General features: G+C 38.0%; 1 protein-coding gene across 4 annotated transcripts in view; it reads left to right on the top strand.

The window, feature by feature from the left end:
• The window catches only part of PDE1A (phosphodiesterase 1A), a 228859-nt gene that overhangs the window by 200069 nt on the left and 3344 nt on the right, over nt 1–25446 (top strand). For all 4 annotated transcript variants that reach the window (XM_084892603.1, XM_084892606.1, XM_084892605.1 and 1 more), the window contains 6 exons: nt 2599–2724; nt 3409–3510; nt 3618–3738; nt 11364–11445; nt 13449–13566; nt 14617–14762. In XM_084892603.1, the coding sequence (XP_084748729.1) occupies nt 2599–2724; nt 3409–3510; nt 3618–3738; nt 11364–11445; nt 13449–13566; nt 14617–14762 (695 nt within the window). The remainder of the gene's footprint in view (nt 1–2598; nt 2725–3408; nt 3511–3617; nt 3739–11363; nt 11446–13448; nt 13567–14616; nt 14763–25446) is intronic.

Genomic DNA, 25446 nt, shown 5'->3' with positions numbered 1-25446 from the left:
GAGGAGAAAGGCATGGGCATGCTGCCAAGAAGGAGAATGCTCTGGGTCCTCCTTCCTAAGAGTTCTAAGGGTGGACATTACAGGTGAGGTTCCAAGGAAAGATCTCAACAGAACATTCAGCACCTTTCCAGGTGTGTCCTTTAAGGGTCCGGTTCTCCACTGATTGCTTGATGCCAGGGTAGGGGTCATTATGTAATGTAGCTGGCCCTGAAGTTAGTCTTGGTGATGTTGCTTATCTGGTTTTGCTGCTTTTCTGGGCCTGGAACTGGAATACAGTTGAGGTCTAGATGCTATCTCTAGAGAGGAAAGGTCAGAGGGTCTAAACCACATGACAAGCAATATGCTAGGACAGGAAAGGTCACCCAGGGATGAGGTCCCTCCCTACAATTGTCCATTGCTAGGCACCCAGTTTCCACCCTGGTGACTTTCTGTACCTGGCCCATCGTCCTTGCTCTGCTCATGACTTAACTGCCTACCAAACCATGACCTCAGCAAACTTCTGGAGATACTTGGACAAGATCTACTTAATTCTCTCTTAAGTAAAGATTACATGTGGGTTTTGCTAGTTCCGTTTTCTTTGTACTGAGCTATCACGATTGGCGAAGTAATTTTGAGGCCATAGCTGAAATTATTAAAAGACAATGTATTTAGGAGGCATGTGCTATTAGCTAACTACATGTTATTCTACTTTTATAAAGCTCTAGAAACAAAAGGGGGGGTAAGTGTTCTATTGCCTAATAGGTCATTTCCCCTGTGTGCGAGTAATAATAAAGCTTGTTTTATCTCAATGAGGTTGCTCGCAAGAGGAGCCAGGCTTCTTTAGTTCTTTGTTGTTTGTCTTTGCCTACTCATAACCATTCAGTGACAGGGTGAATATAAGGTGATGACCTATGGCTCTACCCACTGAAAAGCCCAACGCAGTAAGTCTTAAGAAGGCAATTTTAGTGCTGACAGCGTATTTATCTAACAGGAGGGAGGTAAAGTGAGAGGAGCCTGGTGTTGGGAAAACATTGTAGTGACATTTCTAAAGGTTTCCTTTGACTTGCCTTTTGCTATTGTTGCTGTCTATCTCCAACTTGCCAACTTATAGAAACTTATAGGAGTTCCGTTTTAATAACATTGAACCCATGGGCTCTGCTTCCATCCTACACCTTGAAAATGATTTGGCAACCTCAGAGGATAAGGAAGAAGAAGCCAGGGCTCCGCTATATGGAGATGGGAATGCTTGGGATGTTTTACTCTCTGTGGTGGAGTGATACATTTAACAATGCAACTTGAAGGGGCTTATTTGATGGTCAAATGATATGAAATACAGACAGTTGAGAAATAAAAGGTTTCCCTTGATGAATTCATCTCTTAGAAATATAATGTCCATTATAAATTGGTGATAAAACATACATTTTAAGTTTGTGCTAGTTTAATTTAATGCTAGGGAATATAATGTTTGAATTGAATCATAACATTATAAGAAAGAAAAATGAGAATCATAAATAGACCAAATTATTCTCATCATTCCCCTCTGCCCTCTGCCCAAAGTAATTTCAGTTCCAGAGGAGAGGGGTGGTAATCAACTACTTGGAAGGAGTACAAAAATGCTGATTTATTCACTGAGTGAATGAGAATGTTAGGTAATTTTTTTCTCTCTCTTCAGCATATCTAGATTATCTCACAGGTATCTGGATTTCAAATAGAAGGAGAAGCTATAAATTTAAACTATGTTGTTTAGTTCCAATATCAAGTGGGGTTTATCCCAAATTCAACATTTGAAAATTAATTAAGGTAATCTATCATATCAATAGGCTAAAAGAGAATAGTCGCATAACCATGTCAATAGATGAGGAAAAGGATTGACAAAACTCAATACCCACTCATGATAAGAATGCTCAATAAGCTGGGAACAGAGAGGAAGTTCATCCACTTGACAAAGAATAAATACACAAAAACCTATAGCTCATGTCATCCTTAATAGTGAGGAACTTGAAGCTTTCCCACTAAGATGAGGAACAAGGCAAAGATTTCCCCTATCATTGCTGCTTTTCAACATCCTATTGGAAGTCCTAACTAATTCAATGACACACACACACACACACACACACACACAGAGAGAGAGATAGAGAGAGAGAGAGAGAGAGAGAGAGAGAGAGAGAGAGAGAGAAAGAGAGAGAGAGAAACAAAAAGCATACAGATACATATGATAATATATTTATCCAAACCCATAAAATGTACAATATCAAGAGTGGACCCTAATATAAAACTACGGACTCTGGGTGACAATAATGAACCATTGTAGATTCGTCAGCTATGACAAACTAAGCACTCTGGTGGGGAATGTTGGCAATGGGTTAGGTTATGCATATGTGGGACAGAGAGTATATGGTACATCCCTGTATCTTCTGCTTCGTTTTGCTGTGGATTTAAAATTGCTAAAAATAAAGTTTATTTTTTAAAAAAATTGTCATATATTTTTAAAAGGGAGCTAAGACTTCCATAAGTTTAGATGTTTGATTATAGGGTTTTTATCATGACTTGAGTATTTTTATTAGTCACTCATGAAGTCTAGAGAAATCCTCTAGTAGGCATTTTCTTTGTCATTCTTAGGTCAGATGTCGCCATTTTGTATAACGACCGATCCGTCCTTGAAAATCACCATGTGAGTGCAGCTTATCGACTTATGCAAGAAGAGGAAATGAATGTCTTGATAAATTTATCCAAAGATGACTGGAGGTGAGTTTAAGAGGAAACCTAGAGGAAATTTAATTGCAGTGTCTTGGTTAAAATTTCAGTAGAACTGATAGCTCATGACATGTAAATGAGTCTTGGTTTTCCTGGGGTTCAAAGATGGGAGGTTGGCACCGTGGAGGGGTCCAAGCACCAGCTTTGGGAGTGGGAATTCTTGGGGTTGAATCTTATCTCTGCTATGTTATAGGTGTGTGACTGGGCAGAGGATTCAATCTTTTCTGGTAGAAAATAATAATATCCCCTGAGCGGGGCTGTTATAAAGATTAAATATATGTATCAACCAGAACACAGCTGGGTTGAATAAATACTCTATAAATAGTGGTGATTTTATTATAGTATATACTGCATTTAGAATAGGTTTTCTTTCAAATTGGTCAGGATCCTTTCAGATAGAAAAACAACATTTAAGATTTATGGCGGGGGGGGGGGAAGGGGGGGGATTGCAGGAGTGGGAGGAGCGAGCATCTCCAAGGGGATGATGGAGACTTCCTAAATCCTTAAAAGTTTAAAATAATCGCTTTTATAAGCGCATTTACATTAAAAGGCAGCTTCTTTTGTGCTTATATATCCATTAAAAATAAATAAATGTGATCAGTGATGTTTAAGGAAATGCTCCTCTTCAGAACAGCAAAGGGCCAAATGAACATTTTCCTTTTGATAACTCCACAGGGATCTTCGGAACCTAGTGATTGAAATGGTTTTGTCTACAGACATGTCCGGTCACTTCCAGCAAATCAAAAATATAAGGAACAGTTTGCAGCAGCCCGAAGGGTAGGTAATTTTCTTTTGTGATGTTACAGTGCCATGGGCTTGTCCTTAGAAAGAACTGTAATTGGGTACTTTGTTCTGACGATTTGAATCTGTCCTCGGTTTGGCAGGACCGACAGAGCCAAGACCATGTCCCTGATCCTCCACGCAGCAGACATCAGCCACCCGGCCAAATGCTGGCAGCTCCACCACCGGTGGACCATGGCCCTGATGGAGGAGTTTTTCCGACAGGTGCTTCTTTCACACTCGGGGCAAATGTTCTTGGAAATAGTGACTGTGCATACTGACGTGCTCATTTTTTTGACACAAAGGTGACTTGTTAACTGGCCACAATACATTTTTGGGACCCCAGGCAAACTGTATTAATCTTTTAGATAAATGTATTAAAAATTTCTACATGGTAAAAGCAAACAAACAAACGAATAAAAACTTAAAGAAAGTCAATTCTTGAATCTCAGATGTCACTCTTAAGGAAAAAAGAAGAAAAGGAAGGAAGAAAGGAAGAAAGGAAAGAAGGAAGGAAGGAAGGAAGGAAGGAAGGAAGGAAGGAAGGAAGGAAGGAAGGAAGTTGTTTTTGGCTATTAGCTGTTTTTGGCTATTAGGAGGTAAATATTAGATTAGAGACAGAAAAAACTTTCATAGGAAAAGGGGGAAAGAGAGGATATCTGACGCTTCTGCATACATCTCGGTTAGAATTTAGTCCTGTATGTGTAGCTGCAAGGGAAGCTGACAAAAACAGTTTTTAACTGTGTGGACCTAGGCCCACATTAAAAAAATATATCTATTGTTATGTGAAAAAGCAAGCTTGGATGTGGCTACAAGGAATGGCCAGTGGCCTCTGCTACAAGTATGCATTTTTTTCAGTAGTGTTTCTGTTCTGTTTCCATTCCCACCTGGGACGCTAGCCATCTGGAGTTGGCATCAGATCCCACAAGTTAAGAGCTCAGTGGTCCAGGAGGCTGGCTGTACTTCAGATGCCAGCCCCATGTGGGGCCCCAGAGAATATTGTTGAGAAAAAAATGTTAAAGACCTGTATAAATTGAGAGATATGTTAATGGATTAAAAGATTAAATATTGTTAAAAAATCAATTCTACCAAAATTTATTAATAAACTTAGCATAATCCTTATCAAAAATTATAATAGGCTCCCTTGTTGAAAAAGTTGAACATTCCCCCACCCCCCTTAGTTTAGAAAACAGTATATCAGGATAAAAATGCTTCATCAATTACTTAAAGAACATTAAAAACTAAACAAAACAAAAAATCACCATGTTAAAAAAAATAGTCTGCCCTGGCCTGTTTGCTCAGTGGTTAGAGCCTCAGCCCTAAGACTGAAGAGTTGCAGGTTTGATTCCAGTCAGGGGCACATAACTCCTGCTGCAGGCTTGATCCCCAGCCCAGTCGGGGCATGCGGAGGCACTCAATCAATGTGTCTCTCACATTGACGTTTCCCTTTCTCTGACTATCCCCCTCCCTTCTACTCTCTCTAAAAATTAATGGGAAAAATATCATTGGATGAGAATTAAAACCCTCTCATCCCAAAATATTAGCTCTACTAAATCCCAGAGACTCTTGAAAATTACTGATAGCTCTCCCAATAATACCATGACTTGTATTATCCAAGTCTTTTATTGATTTCAAGCCAGACAAAGAATAACTGACAGAATCATGAGAATAATGAATTCAATGGATTTGAGTGCAGATGTTTTTAAAGTTCATCTTATTTTGAATTTTCTAGCAAGATGACTGATACTAATAATGAAGCTTTGAGCATGCAGTGATTTTTGACATCTGAATTTCAGAGCAGAGGGAAATGGTTCTATAAGGCTACTTAGCTACTTTATCATTCTCAGTGCTTAGTAAACAGTGACTCAGATATCTGAATATTAATGTTTAAGATTATACCCAACACAAAAGGTCAAGTTTTCGAATAGTTAAAAAATCATGCTTCATTTTTGTAATCTGCATTTTTCAGGCTGTGTTACTTACAGGAAGAAGGCATCAGGTTTTTGTTTTATTTTGCAGGACTTTTGGTAGACAATCCTATATAATAAAGAGGTAATATATAAATTGACCCTCACACCCTTGCACAAGATGGCTGCCCCCATGTGGACACAAGATGGCCACCACAAGACAGTCTGTATAGGAGGACAGTTGGGGGGGAACCCAGGCTGAAGGGGAGGGCATTTAGGGGGAGACAAGGCCTTCCGTAGAGGGTAGTTGGGGGGGACCAGGCCTGCAGGGGAGGACAGTTGGGAGCGACCAGGACTGCAGGGGAAGGCAGTTATGTGTGACCAGGCCTGCAGGGGAAGGCAGTTATGTGTGACCAGGCCTGCAGGGGAAGGCAGTTGGGGGCAACCAGGCCTGCAGGAGAGGGCAGATAGGGGGGACCATGCTTGCAGGGGAGGGCAATTGGGTGACCAGGCCAGCAAGGAGGACAGTTAGGGATGATCAGGCCAGCAGGGGAGGGTAGTTAGGGGCAATCGGGCCAGCAGGAGAGTAGTTAGGTATCGATCAGGCTGGCAGTGGAGTGGTTAGGTGGTGAACAGGCAGGCAGGCAGACAGGCGAACGGTTGAAAGTCAGCAGTCCTGAACTGTGAGAGGGATGTTTGACAGCCCATTTAGGCCCAATCCCTTGAGGGGTTCCAGATTGGAGAGGGCGCAGGAGTTTGGGGATCAATTTCTTATTAATTTCTCTACTAACTTTATCTAACAAAAGAGCTTAAATAGACATTAACAGATTTTTAACACCACGCATTTTTGGAAGACAGAAGTGTAGACCAAGCTATTTGTATCATCCTTTAAAATCCCATCAATGTTACTCCAGTCCTTGGTGTAAATATTTTAGGTATACTTTCTAAAATCAATGCAAATGATAGCAAGAAGAGGTCAGAACTGTATCCAGAATTTGCAGTCTTGAGAAACTCTTATTTCTGACTCTTGGGTAAGCAGCTGATGGTAAAGGAAATAAAGCAGGTCCTTGTCTCCGGGGCATTTTCCACAGCACACCTGGGAGTCACCAGCACGGCAGTGCCCTCTCTGAGCGTCCGTGCAGGTCAGCACAGTGGCCTCTGCCTCTGACCATAATGGGTGTATTTGGAAAGTGCTCCATCATTTCAACTATGTCCGATATTACTGAGCGATCAGAGGTGGAGGTACCAGCCAAGAAAATAACCATTAATAAAGGAAGACATATTTTTTACTCCATATTCCCTTCTTAAACAGACATATTAGGTTGGCAAGATAACAAGAAGCTAATACAGTTCAAGTTAAGAATATATATAATCACTACCATTAAAAGTTGTGCATACTTCATACTAAATGAACCTGATGACTAAGTGAAGTTTTCTCTTTTTCAAATAGTTGCTTTGTGACACATGAAAAACCCCCACATAGATATATGTTTGAAGCCTACCTTGTGTTACCTTGTCAGCCAAGGAGAAATAAAGAACTGGAAATGCAAATTATTTAGAAAGGAAGGTCAAAATATTTGTTTTATCCTAAATAGTGTACAATCAGGCCCCTTTATTTTCTTCAGTGTTGCTAGAAATAGTATAAAGTGTTATTTAAAAATAAATTATATTTCCCCAAAACAATAAGAATCTATTTAATTAGTGAATTCTCAATTAAGAATCCAGTATCACAAACTTAGAGACACAACCAAAACATTTTCATAAATTAAAAAGCATTACATTTCATAACTCATAATTTAAAAAGCAAAGCTTATAGTTTTAAGAGGCATGAAAGTGGAAACATCAATTACATCGGTCATATTAATGTTCTGTAAAATATAACACTAAAAAAAACAATTATATCATATAAATTTTGCTGAAACCAAATGTTAGCTATAATAATTATTAAGCATTCAAACGGTTTTGGTGACTTTTATAGAATTTAGAAGGGCCATTTTTAGGAGGAAGGCAGCAAGGTAATTAGGTGGTCTAAATCCCTTAAATAAGTTGTTAAAAGAAGGCTAACTATTATACCTACTCCTCATTTTAAATCTCAATTAACTCCCCTATTGAAATAGAGGTCTTTCAAATACTACTTTTGACCTCCCAGTGACCCCAAAACCTGTGGCCAGAGGCTTGCCACATGTTTGTTGTTGCTGCTGCAACTGTGATTAAAAATGGGTTTCGGTACAAAAAGGTTTCTCAAGACTTCATACTTTGCTTTTTCCTACCTTTTGCAATTTTTTTTAGAACTATAGAAACAGTTTCACTTCAGAGAAAAAAGAAAAAAATATGCCATTAAGTCACTGGATTTGACATCTTGTTGACAGCCATCAGAGCCTTTCATGCTGATAGGAAAGCATACAAACAATTATTAGACCTTTGCCATGGCTTTTCAAAGAAGAAATCTCAGCAGCCTCCCAGGGAATTGCTAAGACAGGCATAGCTGTCAGGCAGAGTGCCCCAGGCTGCCTTGTGCTTCCATGTCAACGGGGCCACTCTCTCCACATCCACACCTGCAGGTTCCTGCCAGGAATAGCTGCGGACAGCCAGTGGTATAACTGAGTGGCACTGGTTAATTAATCTTTATGGCCCGATAATTTTTGCTCCAATCATTTGCATGAGTCAGAACCTCAGAACATATGTGTAGTCAGTGAGCTATTGCACTTTAAAGGTATCTATTGGGCCACCAGAAGACAGCACACTCAAATGAGAGCACAACCTCTGTGGAGAACAAGGTGACATACAGTGCCTGTGGCTTTGACCCTGATTTCATCTTGATGGAAAGTAAATGTTCATTATTCAGGGACAGAATAAGGAAAATTATAAAGTTTGTCAAATTTGTACTCTGGGGTCTTAACTCTCTCTTTACATATCTTTTCTTCTCTCTCAGTATCCAACTGGTCCTCATTGGTGCCCCCATAGTCTGGCTGCAGAGCTCCCTACTAATCTTATACTCATAGCCTCTATTTGCCCTAAAGAATAAAGAACACTTTGAAATATTTATAAGTAAATTAAATAATCTGTGAATTTTAATTATCAGTGTGCCTTCACACTGGAAATTTTATATTCAAAATCAATTATAGAGTACAAGAAGCAAAGAGAGCATGAAATCTCTCACTCCATCTGTAGGAAGGTCGACCCTGTATGTATCTGTCAATTGCCATCCAGCATTCTATAAAATTTAGCTCATGGAAGGTGAGTCATCACAATGCCTTTATCAGGCCCAAATTTTCGTTGTTAGGTCAAACAAATAACTTATGTAGTATAAAAATACATCTATTAAAATATCACATAGCTACTCTTTCATCAATAAAACAAATCAGTTGTATCTGCATATATCAAATAAATATCCCCAATATCACATTTCCTCTGAGGTTTATTTCTATTTTAACCATAGTAATATCATTATTTATATTTTAATAAACTATTAATGATATTCTTATACCTATTCTCAACATGTTAACAATCAAATCCATAATAACCTTCACATTTACCCTCACACAGGCTGTTGTATGTAGATACATGGCACTAAAAACTCCTTTTTCTTCAGGTTTGAGGCTCAAGGGTCAATCTCAATTCATTCCAAGCCATCCTCCCCACTGCTGACAAATTAATCTTTCAAAAGTCCAATCCTGTCATGTCAATTCCTTGGTAGACAAAAGACAGGGTGGAAATCCAATGCCTCTCCATTACATTAAATAACTACCAACCCCTTTCCTATGGTTTAACACCCTCCAGATATACACTAAGCATTCTAAAATACTTTTAATTTTCACAATCGCATATTTTTGCTATTATGAATTATGGTCATTAGCTAACATTTAATTACTATTTACTAAATAATATTAGACCCTGTCTTTAGGCTTCACATTCATTATCTTGATAACCTCAAGGTAATTCTATTTGGTAGATACTACCCTGTTTCCCCGAAAATAAGACAGTGTCTTATATTAATTTTTGCTCCCAAAGATGCCCTAGGTCTTATTTTCAGGGGATGTCTTATTTTACCATGAAGAAGAATACGGTACACATTTATTGTTAAATGAAAATAAAGGAAATTTATTACCTGTATACGGTACGGTAGTATGGTAGTTGTCAACACAAACCAGACAAACTGAATCCTACAGTATCAAGAATTTACTCATTTATTCAATGACAATCATGTCATCATCTTCTGGAACATCATCATAAAAATCCAATTCCTGAATTTCCTGGTGAATTTCTTGTGACTCCATTTCTTTCAGAATCAGTGGACCAAATCTCTCATGTTTAGCCTGGGGGGGGGGGGGGGTGTCTTATTTTCGGGGGATGCCTTATATTTCACTCAGAAGGAAACCTGTAAGTAGGTCTTATTTTTGGAGGATGTCTTATTTTCGGGGAAACACGGTATTATATCTTTATTCCTAAAATGAGTAAACCAAAATTACCAAGTTAGGTAGCAGATGAGATATGCAGAGAGAGCCGGCTGAACAGCAGTGATTCCATACTGTGTCTGTGATTCCAAGGCTAATGGTCCTAATAATTCCCTCTCATCTATCCCGTAAACTGGGTATCAATATTAATTCCATATGCTGTGGATGTCATTATTCTCTAAGGGAATGAGAGTAGTTGCTGGTCACAGAAATTATATTACCTGTTTGCTTTAGGCCCTGATATGGTAAAACATTCCTGTGTGTAGCTACTTCTGTGGTGACTATAAATTTTCCTAACAGTTCTTATTTCAATATAATAAGGCATGGTTTAGGGGAAATACACGGAAAACATTAAAGCTCATAAAACATATTAACATGATGCTCTAAAGATCATGATGAAAAGTTGTTAAAGGAGCAGAGTGAGTGGAAGCTATGAAGTCCTCAGACACATGTTGCATCATTACAAGTGAGAAAGCCCCTCCCTTTTGTTTCCTGATTTCAGGACCTGACCCTGTATCTCAACTTGTGGCCGGATGCAAGGCCAGTCTCCGCCTTGAAGATGTGGAACCAGTAGCTTAGGAGAAAGTAGATCCCAAAGCTTTCTTTCAAATGGCCAGACAATCGAAGGGAACAGGCACAAATGAAGTATTCCCTCTGTTTATGATAGTTTGTAAGCACATCCCCTCAAATGCGAAGGAAAGCACTGACATTTGATGAACCTTGTGATAATTAAGTTTTATCCAGAGTGGCCATCTTTATTTTAAGAGATGAAAATTTAATTAGCTCTTCTGATGTTAAACCCAAACATTTAAATGGAGTTCTTTAAGATAGGCACTAAGTTAATCTACTATAGATAAGGTCAAATAAAAAAAACAAACAAACACAAAATCCCCCCACCACCATTTACATTTAACTTTTCTCTGAGAAAATATTAAAATAAAATTATGCCTACAGAATTTAAGAATGTTAAATATATTCTTAGTTATTTGCTGTGGGAGATTCAAATAAAATTGGTTAATAAGTAGAAAGATACTTAAAAATGCTCATATACTTTCAATTTCAAAAAGCAGTTTAATAATTCTTGATACTGACGATCTTCAGATATATTTGGCAGGAGACACACACAAAAAGAGCAGAAAAATTCCTTAGCTGGGTTGTTAATTAAATGCCAAATAACACACTAAGATGGTTATTTTATGGTGACTTCAGAAAATTCCAAAGAATAAGGTGTCTCTTTATAATCAAGGGGTTGTAACAACACAGCAGAGTCTCCAAATGCTGAAAATCCTCATTTCTTTCATTCCTTTTCAGTGTGCTCCTAAAGCACACCATCCGAGTAGAATTATGCAAACTTAGACTATGCTTTGGCTTTATCACAATCATAAACACACAGTGCCAATTAAAAAAATGAAAGATGTGGCTTTTGGCTTTGTATCTAGACGGCTTGTTATCTTAGCTTCTCCAGACTAATGAGCCTTCCTCTCTGCAGGGAGACAAAGAAGCTGAATTAGGGCTTCCATTTTCCCCACTCTGCGATCGAAAGTCGACGATGGTGGCCCAGTCACAAATAGGTAATACCGAAGATCGGGGCTCACAGGGAGCTGGGGTGTGCGTGTGTGCTTGTCGGTTTTCAGATGGATGCACCAGGTTGTCCAAAGAGGCAGCATCCATGAAGACCTCATTCCATAGTCATGATAGCTCGTTCCTCAGATCTAACTATTGGTGCTAAATAATAGGAAATACTAAAACATCCTCACAAAATGAATTCAATGAAGCAGTGTTAGTAAATGTAATTGTTATTCTGTTGGTAATCCTTTTACTAGAAAGGAGATAACTTTAATCTCATGGAAGTGACAGCCTTTTTGTTGTTTTTGGCTGATTATTGGTTTCTGTAATTTAATCTTTTGATTATAGGACAAGTCAATGAAAATAGTAATATAGCTGTTCTGTTATCACTGTTTGCATAATATGCTTAATATACTAGCATATATTCTTTTGAAAAAATTTTTTTTATACGAATAGATAAGCCAACAATGAGTTTGAAAAATGATACTGCTCCCAGCCATGTCCATTCTTTTCATTTGTATTTGTGTTTGAGACTTCGAGTCTTACCCATTATTAAAACGTAATCATTGCTATGCTGCATAGTTCAAATATTTGTAGTAGTTATTCCCTGAGCCAGCCTTCGTACCACTCCATACTGTTAGATGGCTGCCTGGCCTCTCCAGCTGCTCCCGCACCACCTCCGACAAAGCCAGAGTCAGCTTCTTCCTCTGACCATTCCCTCTTCCCACCCAAGTTCTAACAGCCATTTTTCTAGATACCATCACACAGGTGCCTGTAATGCAGGCGTGAGGGTGGCAGGCTAAGGACCTCCTCAGGCAACCTGGGAAGAATGGACGTCTCTGAGACTTGTTTCTGCAGTATAAACCGCGGCTATGTTAGCACAGGTGACCTCTTATTTGACAGGCTCCCTATCCCAGGCATTTAAAACCTTAGCCAATGGTAACTGGGCGGCCAATTAACATTGCTTTGACCCAAAGGCAAGATAAAAACACAAAACTGTTGAAGTGTGTGTGTGTTTTTTTAAATTAAAAATGTACCTTCATGTATTCTCTGACTCATCCAGTTATTTGAAGTTTGAATTACTTTTATCCAAGTACCCGGTGGATGGGCTACTCTTCAAATACAGATTTTGCTTGGGACACTGTTACCTAAAAGCCCCCTCTGGTTACTCTCCTACATTCAGATGGCAGCCCATTGCACCAGCTGTGTTTCAGGCAACAAGCACTCGATGTCCAGCACCACCCGCTCCGGGGACCTTGGGGCGTTGAATGTACACCATGCTTAGAATAGGTTTCCTTCTCTTCCACCGAGACACTGGGTGGCAAGGGCCCTATTCTCTCTGTGTGTCATCCTCTGTCTTGATGAGGACTTTGAATGTAAAAATCTTTATTCATTCTGACACGTCCACATGGTGAGATTAATGTTGTCTCCCAGAGGTGATTTGACAGAAATCACCCACACACTATGAACTAACACTTTACATCCAGAGAATAATCAACAGCAATCTGAGATATTAACATACTGGCAGAAAGCTCTGACTAATACAGTAAGAGGGGGAGAAGTGGTTACCTTCCAGTTGTCTGAGAAAATATTTTAATTTCATTTTTTTGAAACTTAGATAAATATTATTCTTGTTGGGGAATAATGAAATTGAACACTCCAGTGAAGACCTTTCAGAAAGGGTAATGATGACTCTCATTGTGAAAGGAAAATATATGAATTCTGGTTAGATCCTGATTTATTGTTAATGGTAGGGGGCTGAGTATTAAGTTGGAAAGCCAATATACTTGAGTTAGCAAGCTTACGTTGTATCACTTCCCCTGCCTGAGAGGGTATTTAACAGCTGTTAGACCATCCCGATAGGTTGTGTCATTGGATTAAATAGCATCACAAGGGTTAAACAAACCAATATTATAGTTAATACTTGATATAAGGAGCATTAGAGACTGTTCATGATTACTGATTTAGAATTCAGTAAACTGTAACATTTGAAATTTTTCTTTTGCAGGTTTTATTGATTTCATAGTAGAGCCAACATTTTCTCTTCTGACAGACACAACAGAGAAAATTATTATTCCTCTTATAGAGGAAGACTCAAAAACAGAAAATTCTTATGGAGCAAGCAGGTTTGATATTTCCTTTTTTTGTATCATTTTTTTCATATTAGTGATGTTTCATAACCTTTTAATTATGATTAATTTTAGTATTTCTTACATAGGCAGAAAAACTCTTACAAGACTTATTGGACATTATTGCCACCTGGTGGCTATGTATTAGATTGCCTATGCCTTTGAAATAACATATCTGTTACCAAAAAAAATCCAAGTATTAAGGAGTATATTAGAATTATATTCAATACTAAGGAGAATAAAATTATTGAATTTTTATTAAGGATCTATGTATTGTATCCTGTGTATCTAACATATCTAATTGTGTTAGATTTCTTACAAATAAATCACAGCCCACTTGTATATCTTGAAAGATGCTCTTATCAAAGTTAGCCTTTTAAATGACATGAATGCGATGAATCTATATACCATGTTACAGTCAAGTCCATTATATATACAACTTACATTGTTGCAAACTAGATTTTTTTCATCGATACATTTGTTAAGGGATATTATTTAAAACTTCCAGTTGCAGAAAAATCATACTAAATTCTTCCCCATCTGAACACACAAGTTTCCCTAATAGCACACCAGCAGGCTCCCTAAATGTTGCCCAAAGGAGGAAACTGAGGGAATGTTCTACCTGAGAAAGAGTGGGTTAGCCTGGAGACCAATGGTGGATGAAGAGGGCTCCAGAATTGTGATGCCCTTCTGTTGACGTTTATCAATAGACTCACTTCTAAGTCAGCTCACCCCAAGTTTCTGCTGCCCACACCAGCCTCTCCACCCTGTCCTACATTACATGAGCACCCCAACTGCTGCTCTGGGAATCCCTGACAGGGTCTCTGGCCTTCTCCAGGGTATAAGGAAAGGAGAGAGGTGAGCGTCCCTAACAGGTGCTCAACACCGGGCCGAGCACCTGCCATCCTGCTTCTCCAGCTGGTTTTGCCACGTGTTTCAGGCTTTGCTCCCTCATCCCAAATGCCAGCCTCAGTATATTCTGGTTCCTTTGGTGGTTACTGTTGGCTTAAGCACCCTCCTGTGTTTATACGCTGCCGATCCGTTTAGACGATCCAATAAGAAAGGCTCCGTGAATGACGGCTCCTGTTCCCCGGACTACTCTCTCGCATGCGTGGACCTGAAGAGCTTCAAGAACAACCTGGTTGACATCATCCAACAGAACAAAGAGAGGTGGAAAGAGTTAGCCGCTCAAGGTATAGTTGTTTGTGAAGCCTTACCGCCACCTCTCTCTCTGTCTTATCTCCTGTGAGATTTTGGATTTTTTCCCTCCTGGTTTTATGCTTTAATAAAATGTGCAAGCCCTTGGTGGGATTTGGAATTTAGCTACCCTTTGATTATTCTTAAATTGGCTAATCTATTAAGGAAAAAAGAGATTCTGCTCTATTTATACCACATGGACTGCGGAGTATGTCAGTGAAGAAGATATAAAGAATAGGCCAATAAATAGCTGACAAAACTTCTAGCTTTTATGTTGCCTTGGGAACATAGCACCTAGTGTCAGAGATTTGGTATCTGGTTCTTTTTTCTTCTTTCAATGTTACTAAGTTACTTTATTGTCTGACAGTTTCACTCAAGAGCTGGAAAAGTCATCTGATTTATGACCTGAGAAACAAATATGGAGCTAGCTCTAGTTATTTCTGACTCAAATAAATTAGTCCATTTCATTTACAGAGTATGTGTGAGTTAATATCCATCATTCATTAGCTTTAATGAGGAAATTAGCTTTCAAATTCTAGATCTGGCCCCCTGCCTTCTCTTAACTCCCTCCCTCCCCCCCCCACCCCTTGTTCTCTCTGGCCCCTGCCATCTATCACCCCCACCCCCATGGTTCTGTCTGGCTCATGCTCTATACTCCCTGCACAGTGCACTCTGACAGTTTCTCAAAACACCTAGGATCTTTGCAGTGTTTGCTTCTCCAGCCAGGAATTCTCTTGGATCTCGCTGCAAAGCTGATTCCTTCTTGATTGGCAGGTCCATTTTAACTTTAAATTTGAAACACACAACACTTAATAATCCATTTAATAATTCTCATATAGGGTTATATATTATTACTATTTTATAGATAAGAAACAGAAGCAGAAGACAGTTTTGTGACTTGCTACAAATCTCACAATTAGTTAAGTGCAGGCGTTAGAATTCATTCTTTCCAAATGCAGGGCCCTAAAACACCCCAAAGAGACCCCCCCAGTCTTGACTATTATTCTATTTTCCCCCATTACAGCCCAGTTGAGTCACTTCACAGTGATATCACTAATCGATAATCCATACTTTCACATTCCCTTCCTTATTTATCATGTCTTCCACATGGACATGTACAGCCCACAGAAGTCCATGATCTACTGTGTTTTCCAGTGTATCTTCAGCGACTAGCATAGCACTAAGCAGAGAATAAGTGCTCCCCAAATATTTGCTTAATTAAGTAGTTAATTAATCCTGGATGATGCCATATATTTCTCCACCTCTGCTATTAAAAAATAAAATAAATATTGATCTAATGCCTTTATCTTAGTCTGAAACTCACATTTCCCCATCTATGGAAGTTTGATTAGTTAGAAAATTTTAAATGCATAAGCAACAGTAGATAATAGTAAGGCTAATCAATTAACTACCTTTCCACCAAATACCACAAACACCATAGATAACTTTGTCTTTGATATTTAAAAAAAAATTAGAAAATACTTATATTTAAGAAAATTTAAAATTCACCCTTGAAACTCAAGAATAAAAGAATGGCTGCTTTTTAACAAAAAAACAAAACAAAAACCCGAAAGCTTCAATTTTCATAGAAATGTAGGTTTATTCCCATAGAGACATGCTGAATAAAAAGGGCTGAAATAAGTGAGTAATTGTTAACATAAAATAATAGAACATTTTCATAAAAATTAATATTTTTTCTTGAACATTAACATACCAGATACTGAATAACTGCACAAATTAATAAGTATAATGCAAATAAATCTATTTTTTTGTTCTCCAAAAGCAAAATATTTGCTGTTGCGCACACCAAACAAGTCAGTCCAAGACTAACGATGTGGCAATCGGCTGCTAAAATATTCCCTACTAGTATTAGTGGAGAGAAATGGTGTGCCTGTGTAAGGGAAATGGGTGCAACACGATTATAGTAATCAGTCATTAGCAAACATTGTTGTTCGTTTTTAATAATTATGTATAGCAGGATATTATAAAAATTAAGTTAAGAAATTTTGATTAAAGCATTTCTTGCATACCGTTATGTTGGCTGGGCCACAAAAATATTCGTTGTGGGCCATATGCGGCCTGTAGGCTGCGAGTCTGACATGCTTGCTGTAGTTATTATTTACTGTCCTTCTGTTAGTATTTTAGGAATTAGGGATATGGTAGGAAACAAAAGAGACAATAATTCCTATCCTCATGAAAGAGGAAGTGGAAGTTAGGAGCAGGATTGAAATTTCTAATGAGGCGACCAGGAAAGACTTCACTGAGAAAGAGGTAATTTAAGTAAATACATGAAGGAAGTTAGAAAGAACTCTGGGGAGATCTGGGTAAAGGATGGGAAATACATTTTCAGACAGAGCAAATAACCAGCAAAGCATCTGGGAGGTCAAGCTTGCCTGGCCTGGAAAAATAACCGGAGGCAAATGAAGTTGAAGGAATAAAAGGAGGCAAATGAGGCTGAACCCCTGGGAGTAACGCAGGCAGTGCGGTAAACGGGTAACGTGGCACATCACTGGTTCTGGCCAAAGAGAGATAGGTAGCCAAATTGGTAGAATTTTGAAGAAGAAAAATAAAGTGGTCTGAATTTAAGCTTTAAAAGGATCACTCCAGCTACAGAATGGAAAATATTCTTCTCTTTGGGAGGCAAAATGAGAACAAGGAGGCCAGAAAAGAGGGTGTTTGCTCATAACCCAAGAGAAAAGGGGGTTGGATCAGGTGGCAGTGGGGAGGGTGAAGTGAGTCAACTCTGGATACATAGCGATGGCGGCTTAAGCCAGTATGCATGAGTAGGAAGAGATAGGAGAAAGAGGTTGGAATCTGCCAGGCCTCCGTGGCTCAGGAGCATCCAGCAATGAACCAGGAGGTCGAGGTTTGATTCCTGGTCAGGACACCAACCTGGGTTGCAGGCTTGATCCCCAGTAGTGGGCATGCAGGAGGCAGCCAATTGATAGATCTCTCTTATCACTGATGTTTCTCTCCCTCTCCTTCCTCTCTGAAATCAATTAAAACCTATGATAATAAAAGCATAATATGCTAATTAGACTGGACGTCCTTCCAGACGAAGCCAGGGCTGCAGGGGAGGCCCGGGTCCGGGTGCCAGAAGGAAGCCAGTGCCGGCAGCTGAGGGAAGGCAGGCCTGCTCTTGCAGGAAGTTCGTGCATCAGGCCCCTAGTATGTATATAAAATACGCTTAAAGATATTGGATTCTGGATAGATTTTGAAAGCAGAACTGATAGGATTTATTAGCAGATTAGATGTGGAGTATGAAATCAAGAGTCAAAAAGGATGTCAGGACTTTTTGTTTTCTTACACATTGATTGAGTATATGTAAATTTATATGATTCTTTTGTAGAACAGGTTGGCATCTCTAGCAAAGCTGAAGATGTCCGTGCCATATTTCCCAATAATTTCACTTTCATATTTTTATCCTAGAGAAACTTTCGCTCACGTGTATCAAAAGACATGAACAAAATGTTCATAGCAGCATTGTGTATGAGTGTAAAATACCTGAAAAAAAGTAAAATGAATTCATAATCTGTGACATACTCATATTATGGAATAGCATACTACTGCTAGGATAAATGAATTTTAGCTGTGAGCATCACAAACTTAGAAAATCAACGATGTTGAGCAAAATATACAAGCTGCTAAAACATAGAAAGATACTACTTATAGAACATTTTTTTAAAAATTACAAGCTAAATAATAGGTTTAAAAACATATATGATAAAAGAATGATGGAGGAAACATTCAGAATCTAGGAAGAAGATTGAGAGATTTATTTAGGAATTAGTAATATTTTATTTCTTGGTTAGGTGCCAAACACACAAATATTTATTTTATGATCTGGTTTTACCTACCATATATGCTTTATATACATACATATAATCCATTTGTGTGATTTGCTACATACAAATATATGTATGTATTTTCTTAAATACTCTGAAGATATAAGTTCATGATAATTGCATGAGATGAGAATAAGCAGGTGATCTGATGCTTAGAGCTTTGAATATTAATTCAATTTTGAGGCTCTGAACAGAATTCTAAATAGTTGGCTATTATCATATTAGCCTTGAAACTATATTTTAGGATATCTCACTAATATTGCACAATCCTAGAGCCATGGAAAGTGTGACTGCTTGGGCTCCAAAGACTATAGCTCCTGGGTTATCAGTTTTAACAAAACAAAACAAAACAAAACAAAACACACACACACACACACTTTTTAAATAGTAATTTTATTCACCAAGCCTTCTATTAAGGATCTGGGAATATCTAAGAATTTTGGGTGGAAACCCACTCCTTTTTGACATGGGGCCTTTTCAAAAACTTAAACACCCTTTTCTCCATCGAGAATGTGTTCCTTTTTAAAGTTAAATCTTATAGAGTGAGAAAAATACTTTCATAATCTACTCAGCATCTCGTAAGTCTTTGCCCAATCTGAACCTTTTCCTGTGTGATCTCAGACCAGACAGGACATATTAGAAAGATGTGTGTGCGCCTCTTTCTAATGAGGCAGTTGGAGGGAAAGAGTGAGACAAGTCACTCTTCTCTTTCTACCTATGAAGTCTCAGGCTAATCATAGCCTCAAAAATTGTGGCTATTGGGAACACAATATCTCCCCTAATGAGGGAGCAGACAGTCCCACAAATCCTGGTCCGGCCTTCGGTTACACTGCAGAGCCGTGAGGATCTATGATGCAGCTTTGAGAGCAAGGCACCCGAGGAAGTAAGAAAAAAAGAAAAAGCACATTTGCCTAAACTGGTGGCGAATGTAGCTCGTTTTCATGGGTGGTCCCATCCTCATATGTCACGAGAAACATTTTTCTGTTATTATATTAGGCTGTGATGGGGGAGTGGAGTAAGTGCACGCTAATGAACCGTGAAAGAGGCATGTTTATTTACAGCAGCCCCTGAATGGCAAATGCAAATACCTGTTCTTCCTCACAGCAAATGCGTTAACTTTTGTAAACCACCTGACAATTTGGTTCGCCTTTAGACGCAAGATTTCCAAATCGACTGAGGCCCACCCAATTCACCCTGACAGGAGCAAAAGCTACCCACCAACCCCAGATCTGCTCTCTATCCCAACCTCTCAAAGAGAATGTGTTCTTGAGAAACACTAGTCATGTCCCAGAATGGAATCTGGGGGCTCAGCCTAGAATGGAATGCAATATGTTTCTCTCACTTTTCTGATTTATTTGATATTGATTCAAATCCCAAAATACTAGGCTCAAAGAAGAGGAGATGTAAGAAAAGGAGGCAGCGTGGGAACTGAGATGCCACCGGATTTGCATTGTGCACGAATCCCAGCTGTTTAGAACCGGCAGGAAACCTAGAGCTAGCTGAAGGCAAGCTTGACATTTGAGGATGTGTATTAACATTTTTGAACACACACGTGCTTTCTAGTTTATTTTTGTAACTTATTTCCTACATAATTGCTTTAAGTCATATAGTATGTTCAGTATGATATCATCCATTTGAACTTTTTGAGACCTGGTTTTGGCTTATGTAGCTCATATGTGCCACCTAAAAAGAAAAAAAATTACCATTTTTGAGTAGGCTTACTTTTATATTAATTTGGGGGAATATTGTCATCTTTATGAGATTGTCTTCCTATTCATACATATCTCATCAAGCCTAGGTCTTTTTCAGGTTGCTCCGAAAGTTTATTTTTCCTTTATAATAATAAAAATAATGAAAGAAAATTCTTATTAGTGTTATTAGATGTTAGGTATTACAGTAAACATGTTCTGCATGGGGCAGAAGTAGGTTTATGATTGTGAGTACATGAAACACTGTTTATTCTTGTATTATTATCTATTAGTTATTGTGTTATTTTTCATATGAAAAACTGTGAACCTACTTTTGCTCTACCCTGAACTATATTATGTAATCACTTAATACTTAAATTTTGGATATACTTTATTGGAATTCCCATCAGTATTTTATATTTTTTGTTGATTTTGTAAATGGCTATTTCTTGCAGGTGTATAGAAATACATTTGCTTTCGAATAGTGGTTTTCTGTAAATAAAGAATTTTCTTCTTTCCCAAATACATATCTTTTATGATTTTACAATCATAAAAAAGTAAATCCTTGACTCTACTTCACTAGCAAGCTTATCTAGAACATTCTGAAATGGTAGTAGTTTTGACATTCAGCTTGTCTCTGAATTTAAAGAGGTGTTTAATGTTTCAGCATTAACAGTGATATTTCTTAATTTCTTTGATCTCTTTATGAGGTTAATTATATTCCCATCAATAAGTAACTTGTTAAGAAAATGTATTATCTTTTCTGTATCTTTAAAAATAATTCAGATGATTTTTTTTTCAATTGGTTCATGTAGTGAATTATATTTTTTTAATGTTGAATCACCTTGTATTTTTTGGGTAAACCCACCTGAATCATGATGTATTAACTTTTAAAAATTATTTTTGATGACTTTTTAAAAAAATCTATATTTATGAGTGAGATTAGCCTGTCATTTCACTTTCTCATACTGACCCTGTCTTGTTTTGGTTCTGAGGTCATAGTCACTCATCAAATGAGTTGGAATTTTAAAATTCTGCCACCTCTCAGAACTTCAGATAAGGGAACATGGCAAAGGTCTCTTCTACTTCTGGGTCCCTGAGTCATTTCCAAAACATTTCACACTTTTTACTCAAAACGTGATAGGACTGGCAAAGCCAGGGTCCTGTGTCAGGCTATAAGTATCTAGCCCTCTTTTATCAGCCAACTCTTCTGTCTTCCTTTGGGTTCCATAGGTTGGAAAAAATATTGCCACTAGAACAATAAGAAATTAAACCTCTCTCACCACCAACCTGAAGTATCCCCTTATCCTAATTGCTTCTCTTGGAGAAAACTTCAGTCTATATCCAGTGCATCAGAAACCTAGGTATCTTCTGGGAGGGTGGGTGTGGGAAGATAGAGTTTGACGAAGTATTTTCTAAGAAACTTTGTTCTAAGGGACACAGACATGGCTTTTGAATATGATAATTAAAACTGTATCCTTTTGTGTCTGGGTACTTCAGTAATGACACTGATGTCCACTTGTTCAAATGAGTGTGGGCCATGGTAACAGTGAGAATAAAACCGGACTAGTTAAAAGTTCACAGTATCAGCTCATCAGCAAAGCAAACAGCTTTTGTAGTTCTTTCAGAGGAGAAATTAAAATAATATGATTATTCAATAAATGTTATTTATTTATTTATTTATTTATTTATTTATTTATTATCTGTGTACATATTTTAACATTGCCCCTCCTCCCATACATACCCTCCGTCCTCAGAGTTTGGTGTTCATTGGTTGTACTTATATGCATGTATACAAGTCCTTCAGTTGATCTCAATTAATGTTATTTAAAACAATATTACTCGGTTAACATTTATTATTCATCACCATTTTGAAGGAAAGGATTATAGCTTACTTTTTCTTTTAATTTGAATAATTTGAACTAATATATGCAACCAACTCTGTGTTCATAGCAGTGTTATTTACAATAGACAAGATTTGGAAACAGCCCAAGTGCCCATCAGTAGATGAGCAGATTTTAAAAAATTAAAAAAAAAAAAGCTGTGGGATATTTACATAATGGAATACCACTCAGCCATAAACATGGAGGAAATCTTACCCTTTGTGACAGCATGGATGGACCTGGAGAGTATTATGCTAAGTGAAATAAGCCAGTAAGAGAGACAAGTACTATATGATTTCACTGTCTGTGGAATCTAATGAACACAATAAACTAACAAACAAAATAGAAATAGACTCATAAATACAGATAATAGACCGACAGCTGTCAGAGGGAGAGAGGGCTGGGGGGCTGGGTAAGAAGGGTGAAGGGATTTTAGAAAGAAACACATGGCCACAGACAACAGTAAGGTGGTTGCCAGAGGGAAGGCAATGGTGAGAGTGGCTCAGATAGTTGGAGCATTATCCTATGCCCTGAAAGGTTGCCAGGTTCAATTCCCCATGAAGGCGCATGCCTGAGCTTCATGCAGGTTCAGGTGCAAGTGGAGGGCAGCCAATGCACTACTTAATTTTTTTTTTAATAGTTCAAAATAGTTTATCTGCAGTTCACAAAGATAGGTCAAAATAGAACACTTCTGTGCATTTAAATGAATGCAGCAAGACCCAGAGCGGGAGAGCAGGGGATTTCATCAGCTCACGGCCAAGCACAGATTAGAATCTGAGCAGTGCCACCGAGGCAAGCTGTACCAGGAAGCAGCAGCATGTCCCTTGGTAATGATGTCCCTTACATTTCTGTCTCGGGTCACACAGCTCTTCCTGAAATGTTTGCCTTCTACTCCTAGGAAAGTCAGTGGACTTTCTGTCTTTATCCTGTTATTTCCTCCTCAGGGAGTGTAATTTTTGGATTCTTGGGATCCCTTCCTCCACTCTGCTCATTAACATTCTACCAAGGATTTTAATTAAAATGCCTTATCCAAGAAGCCTATCACTTCTTTATATAAGTGTAGATATCTTATTCATATTACAGCGTGAGTACTTATATTCTGCATTGCATCCTCAAAATGGAAAGAAAAAAAAAAGGCTTTCAAGAGAAACCTACCAAAAATCAGTGTTACAATAGAAGTGGGAGTGGAGAAGAGGAGATTCAGGGTTTCCCATTCCACATGCCTGATAGAGATTCTGACACTCCCCTGAGGTCTGTACCATCTCTCCACCCAGCCACTGTGTCTTATGAAATATTTTATTGGAGTGTGTTATACAGTTAAAACTATAGAGCCTGACAAAAAAATTGAGGACGAGTAATGAGATTATTCCAACACTATTTACAGAGGCCTACTATGTGCAAAACAAATACCTGCAGGTTTTTTTCCGAGGCTACAAATATCCTGTAAACTCTCGCCACATTTACTCACATTGCTAAGTAAAATTAGAACAAGGAACTAGGTTTGGGGTGTCAGAAAACAGCAAGAGCAGATGGTGAGCAAGAGGAGGATTTGGGGGGAATATCCTTATACTTAGTTTTCTCGTTAGCCACTTATCATTTGTTTTTTGTGGGTGTTTTTTTTGTTTTGTTTTGTTTTTGTTTTTGTTTTTTTTAGATCTTTTGGCTAATAAAGAAAAATAATTACAACATAATGGGTAATACCATTTAATTTATACAGACTCACTGTTACAATCTGATTTCCATAGTTTAGAGTCAATTCTCCTCTACATAACACTGACTGAGCTCTAACTTGTGCCCTGACCAACGATGGAACCTACAACCCTGGCATATGGGGATGACACTTTAACCAACTGAGCTACCCAGCCAGTGCAGAAAATGCTCTCAAGAAAAGAGATTTTAGTTAATCCAGCAAACTTGGTTCATGGCAACTTATTTATTTCCTTGTGGTTTAATGCATTAGTATGGAAGCACACATATTATATTCACACCACTAGGATAATTTAAATATGCTATAATATTTTTTAATGTCAATGGAATCCTTTGTGTTCCTTTTTATTTTATTTATTTATACATTTTATTTTGAGAAAGCCATAGTTTCACCAAACTAAAAGAGGTGCCCATGATTAAAAATGTTTGAAACCTTGGGCTATGTGGATGTTTCTCAAGGCATTTTACAGGGATAAACCTTGAGCCAAAATGATCTTTAGTGGATTAAATAATGCAAATCATTTCTTCTTCTCTGGAAGAATGTTAGGTCAAAAGGATATTAATTTTTTTTATGAAAGTCTAAAGGGTTACTTCCACATAGTATTATTCAAGTTAATTGTAAAGGATTCTACAACTCAAGAGTTACTAAGTAAAAGTAATGTGATTAGGATTTGCTGAGGATGATAGTATTTTCCTAAGCCATCTGGCTCTCATGCAATTGCTTGGCAATGTTGTGTATGTGCTCCTGAAAACACCTGGAATTTTACAGATTTTTAAGGGAAACACTTTATTTTCAGTGCTGCAAAATTCCTGTCTTGAGTTGCTCATAGCTTTTACTTGCTGCTGTTCTAATGACGTGTGTAGAATTACTCTTGGATGTAATGTATGTATCATTTTGGTAATTTATTTTTCTGTAATTACTGCATTGTAAGCATTTGATGATTTCATTTCTTGTCCACTCTTTTGTTACTGGTGAGCTCATTATCTACTAGACATACGAGCATTTGTTGGTACACAGACCTCAGTGTCCTTTGCCGATTGTAAAAAGTCTCTGAAATTTTTTTAGAATCAGAGAATTAATTACTTATATTCCTTTCTGTGTATCCTTTCCACTCTGCTCTTTCTAGTTTATTTTGTGGAGTTTTCTTTTTCTAATCTATTCATAAGAAACAGGATAAAAAAGCAGAAGCTTAAGCCAAGACTCTGATATAATAAATGTCAGAAACAAACTGAATTGAGGAACCAAAATTTCAAAGTAGTTTCAGAAACTAATTGTAGGATGTTTATAGCCTCACCCAACTCAAACAATGAAAGGGTCAAGTTGATAGTTGGATAAGGGTTTGTGAGGCAGGTTTCTTCAATGGGCTCTCTGGTATCGGGAAAGATGTAGACGTGATTCTCTCTTCATCTCAAATCAAGAGAAGAGAGCTTCACCAGAACCATAGGGGAGCTGGAAGTCAAGGAGATTCAGGGAAGGGGGTCCGGTTCTTACAAGAGAAATATAAAGAGTCAGATGATCACAGATGAGCCAAAGTAGACTCCAGCCTTTCCTCAGGT

This window comes from Pipistrellus hanaki, assembly GCF_964339955.1.
Source record: "Pipistrellus hanaki genome assembly, chromosome: 8".
Classification (NCBI taxonomy): Eukaryota; Metazoa; Chordata; class Mammalia; order Chiroptera; family Vespertilionidae; genus Pipistrellus; species Pipistrellus hanaki.
This window is presented reverse-complemented; position numbering and strand designations above follow the sequence as displayed.